The sequence below is a fragment of the Corvus brachyrhynchos genome, unplaced genomic scaffold (assembly GCF_000691975.1).
Source record: "Corvus brachyrhynchos isolate BGI_N302 unplaced genomic scaffold, ASM69197v1 scaffold3, whole genome shotgun sequence".
Lineage (NCBI taxonomy): Eukaryota > Metazoa > Chordata > Aves > Passeriformes > Corvidae > Corvus > Corvus brachyrhynchos.
In genome coordinates, this window is record NW_008237619.1 from 13,610,240 (window position 1) to 13,614,827 (window position 4,588).

Below are 4,588 nucleotides of genomic sequence, written 5' to 3' on the forward strand. Positions count from 1 at the left end.
GTGGGGGAGCCAGGGGCGGGCGGGACGGGGGGAGGAGGAGGAGGAGGAGGGAGCGAGGGAGGCAAGAGCGGGGAATAGAAAGCCGGACTGCGAACAACCCGGCACCGGGCCAGGTCCCGGCGCCGCCGCCTCTGCTGCCTGCTGCTGCCGAGCGCCACAGCCCCGCTCCGCGAACACGGACCCGGGGATGCCCCGGGGGGGCCCCCAGCTCCCTCCTCTGGCCCAGGAGGCAGGGAAACGATTGCCAGAGACCCCACCGAGGGTTTGGTCTGCAATCCAGAAACTTCTCCGAGTTTGTTGCCCCCGAAAATGTCCTCCTAGGAAGTCCCCACCCAATCCTTCTGGGCTGTTTTCTGGTATAGAATGATGAGAAAGTTTATAGTCTTCACAAGTTAATTTAAACTTTTAAAAATCAAGCTGTCAAAAAAGATATGTTTTCTCAATTCTGACCTGCTGAAGAGAACTTTTGAGATTTTTTGGGGGGATGGGAACTGGGATCATCTTCAAGGAAAGCAAGAAACCTCAGGCATTTGTGTTAAAGAGATATTAAGAAAAATGAAGAAGTCAACAGAATTAAAGGCATTCTGAGAACAAATCCCTTTTCAAGGACCCTTCTTGATGTTTCTTCTGCAAGCATTTTTAGGAGAAACAAGATAGATAGATAAATAAGGTCCTCTATTTAATGGCGAAATGAGAAAATATAGCAACTTAAAAACCCCTTTCAGGCTTTTAGCAACATAGTGCCCAAGACATATATTTGTGTCTCCAACTTTATGAAGTTTAAAATTTCTTGGCTTTCAGGCTTTGGTGTAAGAGATAAAACACCGTTTTAGTGTTTTTCCTTAGAATTATGAGTTGCTCTGGAGAGGTTAGGAAGTGTCTTGCATTGAAATCACAGGAAGTAATTCACAGCTCCAAAAACTTATTGAATTAAGATGAAAATAGTGTTAAAAAGAATAAAGAAAGCGTCTTTGGAATATTTATGGAAGTGTACTAGAGAACCTGCTCATCAAACACCTTTGAATTATGATCTGAGAAAGATCATGTAAACATATAATTAATGCCACTGTAATAACACCATATGGCCCCACATACCAGATTTAAGATTAAACAGGGGACATTATCCCAGTACTTCCTGATGTCCAAGTATGTCCTCTGCATGATGAACACACTGGGCAGGCTCACTGCTGTGCTGTGCCGTGCTACAGTGGTTTCTTACTCAGAAAGTAGCTGGGAAGTACTGGACACTTCTCTTGGAGAGATCAGTTATGAGCAGGTCACTGGCGGGAAGAGTGTTCCCTGGCAAAGCACGGATAGACAGAGGCCCCTGGGGATCATTTGTAAGGAAGTGGATAACTTCACTCTGTCCTTGACAAGCAATCTCCTATCTAGGGGGCACTTACTGGGAGTGTTCTGCGACACTTTCAAAGCGTATCTCCCGTATCTTCGTTTCCTTCTCCCGTCCCGGTAACATCATCTGCGATAACAGGAGAGTACTCCGCCTGGAGAAGCGCTGTTGGTTGGCTGGGGACACACCTACATCCCCAATCCTACTCCAGTGCTCCCACTGGTGGCGTTCCCCTTCAGATGCTCTGCGCAATCCTCTTCTTCACGTTAGGCTGGAGCCAGGAAATACCATGGTACCGGTTTTACCTTGGAAGGACGTATGTGCCCACCTTTTCTTAGGGGAAGAATTCCTGTAGGACCACGGAACACATGTAGAAACCAGAATGCCTAAACGATCACCTGTTTGCTGCCTGCTTGCCTCACCTGCATTACAAGTGGTCTGGACAATAAACTCAGACAATATCAGAGCAAAGTAAAGAAATTGTAGATCTTCAGCATGGTCAAAGATGCCAACATCCTCTCGTGGAGCAAGAACCCTTCTTTGAATACTGTGTCTTGGAGGAGGTCATTGGAAGGAAACCTGCTCTACAGCCTCAGAAGCTGTGAAATTATTGTCTGACATGTGGACCAGACCCTCTCATCCACAGAGAAGAAGGAGCTGGACACTTTATCCTCAAACCTGAAGCAAGGAGGACAGAGAAGTACCTCTGTTTGGCCTCCTACAGCTACACCACCTACCCTACAGCACTGCAGGGCTGCAGATCCAGGCTCACCTATAAATACTGAGCTGGTTTCCCAGGGCACTCTACCTTCAACCCCCTTGGTTTGACTGCCCAAAGTACCCAAAGTTTGAGCCGTCTAGGACACTTTGCCATTGGGCTTGGCTTTCACGCAGTCAGGCCCGTGCTATCCAATGGCTCAGCACTCTTTCAGACAAATCATGTTGCTCCTGCAGCTCTAGCTGATAGGGAGAGGATGACAGAGACCAAAAGAAGGTTCAGAACTCTAAGAGTGGGTTTTTCCCTGGTATGAGATGGTGAGCAACAGCAGCATCTTGGCAGCCTGTTTCTGTGTCTTCTAAATCAAGGAGTAAAGCCAAGTGTAATACCCTGAGGGGTACACAGTTCTGCAGCCACTCACCAACGTCACACCTCCTCCCACTTGTGACCTCCCAATATCACACCTTTCCTCTGCCTTACAGTGGCATCCTCACTTCCCATAGCCTCGTGTCTCAGCAATACAGTACTGCTGGGAAAAGTCACCATCTGACTTAGGCATCACACCTATAGCATGATTACAAAAGAAAGAAACTGAATTATTAATGCTGGTAGTTACTACCTGAAGCCCTAGAATAGGTTCCAGCACTATCCCCTGTGACTACCATTAGTGTGGACCACATCAAGTGAGTATGATTCTTATCTATGGCTCTGGCACAATCAGACGCTTCCTCAAGAAGAGAGGCTGTCATGGATATATGATGGCTGGCAATGAGTCAGAAGCAATCTACTTGCCCTATCACCTCACAGGCTTACAGGAAAATTATGTGGATGGCTGGCAGGCCAGTGGGAGAGTCTGGCTAATCACCTGAAGGCAATAGTGTCTGCTATCCAGCTGGAATGTAGGCTCAGGAGAGCAGAGTTTGTACCAGCTTGTGGTGCAGGGCCTGGAACGAGCTGATTAGTTGTTGATCACACAGTCTGGAAGACACCAACCTGGACATGGTGAGGCGAGCTTGGTGCTGGGCATCAGAAGCAGCTCAGAGGACGTTCTTGTGGCATGGAAGAGTGTGAAGAGGGCAACAGTGGGACCAGCTCTAGTTGCTGTCAGTCAAACCACTGCCTTTTGCAACTTCATGATACAACAAAGATCATGTAGAGGTTCCTTGTAATAGAAGGAGTGATGGGTTAAGGAGGTCAGCACAGAGCAGACACGCTAGATGGCATGGCTCTGATTGCTCACTGGGTTTGATTGCGGCACTCAAATTGTGGGTTATGGATATTGACAGGGTGCTGCTGCCTCCTATGTCCTCAGATACAACTGTAAAGAGTCAGAGGTTGACACTATAGGCACAGCTGCAGCTCCCCAACCCTTTGCTTATCACATGTTCTGAAGTAATGCTTTTCTCATGGCACTCATTTTTGCAGTTCTCTGAAAAGAAGCTCTCCAGAAAACACTATTTTTAAATAAGCTGCTGGCAGAAAAAAACCATTTTTTCAGCTTAAAAAAGGGCTTATATTTTCAAAATCTGCAAATCTCTTGGTTCTCTGTGGTGTCAGTAGCTGCATGTTTTTGTGTACCCTCCCCTTCAACCTTTTGTTGGGGGGCAACCACAAGCATTTTTCAGAAGTAACTGCCTGTGGACTCGTGCCCATCCCATCAGGTGTCATCATTAAAGAACACCTCTCTTTGTGGCATGGGTCTGGCTTTTCAGGAGACCTCACCTCCTTTGGTTCTGCCCCTTGGTCTCCAACTGCAGATAGCTGAGAACCAGTGGAGCTACGATGGTCATGAGGAGACCCTGCCAAGAATGCCAGAAGCAGTGTTGGGGCTAGAGGTGGTGGCTGTGGTTTCTTACTCCAGGAAGAGATCCGGACCCTTCCTCACCCATGGGACCTTCTCAGGAACACAGTGAACATGTGGCTGGTTACTCCAGCCCTCACACTTCACGCTATCACATGAGAATCCTAGACTCTGAAGGACAAATTCTGCTTTTTACCCATCCTCCTTGAGGATCTCAAGAAGCTGTGGCTGCCCCATCCCTGGAAGTGTTCAACGACAGGTTGGATGAGGCTTTAAGCAACTCGATCTAAGTGAAATGCATCACAGAATCACAGAATCACTTAGACTGGAAAAGACCTCCAAGATCATCAAGTCCAACCTTTGACTGATCATCAGCCTTTTTAAATAGACCATGGCAGTAAGTGCCACATCCAATCGTTTCGTGAACACCTCCGAGATGGTGACTCCACCACCTCCCTGGGCAGCCCATCCCAATGCTTGAAAACACCTTCCCTGAAGAAATTCTTCCTGAATTCCATGGCGGGGGGCGGGGGGAAGGAAAGGGGAGGCCTGGAACTAAATGATCTTTTACCTCCTTACAACCCAAACCATTCCATGATTCTATGACCCCAGCATCCCGGGAAGAATGTAGCATCCCCAGAGGACCAGAAAAGACGGCAGGTATTGGTGGCTGCAGGAGAAGGGGCAGCCTGAGCTACCCTTGCCCACTCGGGCACTGACC

The 4,588-nt window shown here is 48.0% G+C and overlaps 1 protein-coding gene across 1 annotated transcript in view; it reads right to left on the reverse strand.

Annotated features, from left to right (window-relative positions):
- The window catches only part of C1R (complement C1r subcomponent), a 9,021-nt gene extending 7,529 nt beyond the window's left edge, over positions 1 to 1,492 (reverse strand). The window contains exon 1 of the mRNA XM_008631935.2: positions 1,404 to 1,492. Coding sequence (XP_008630157.1) covers positions 1,404 to 1,477 — 74 coding nt within the window. The 5' untranslated portion in view covers positions 1,478 to 1,492. The remainder of the gene's footprint in view (positions 1 to 1,403) is intronic.
- Between the last annotated feature and the right edge of the window lie 3,096 nt (positions 1,493 to 4,588).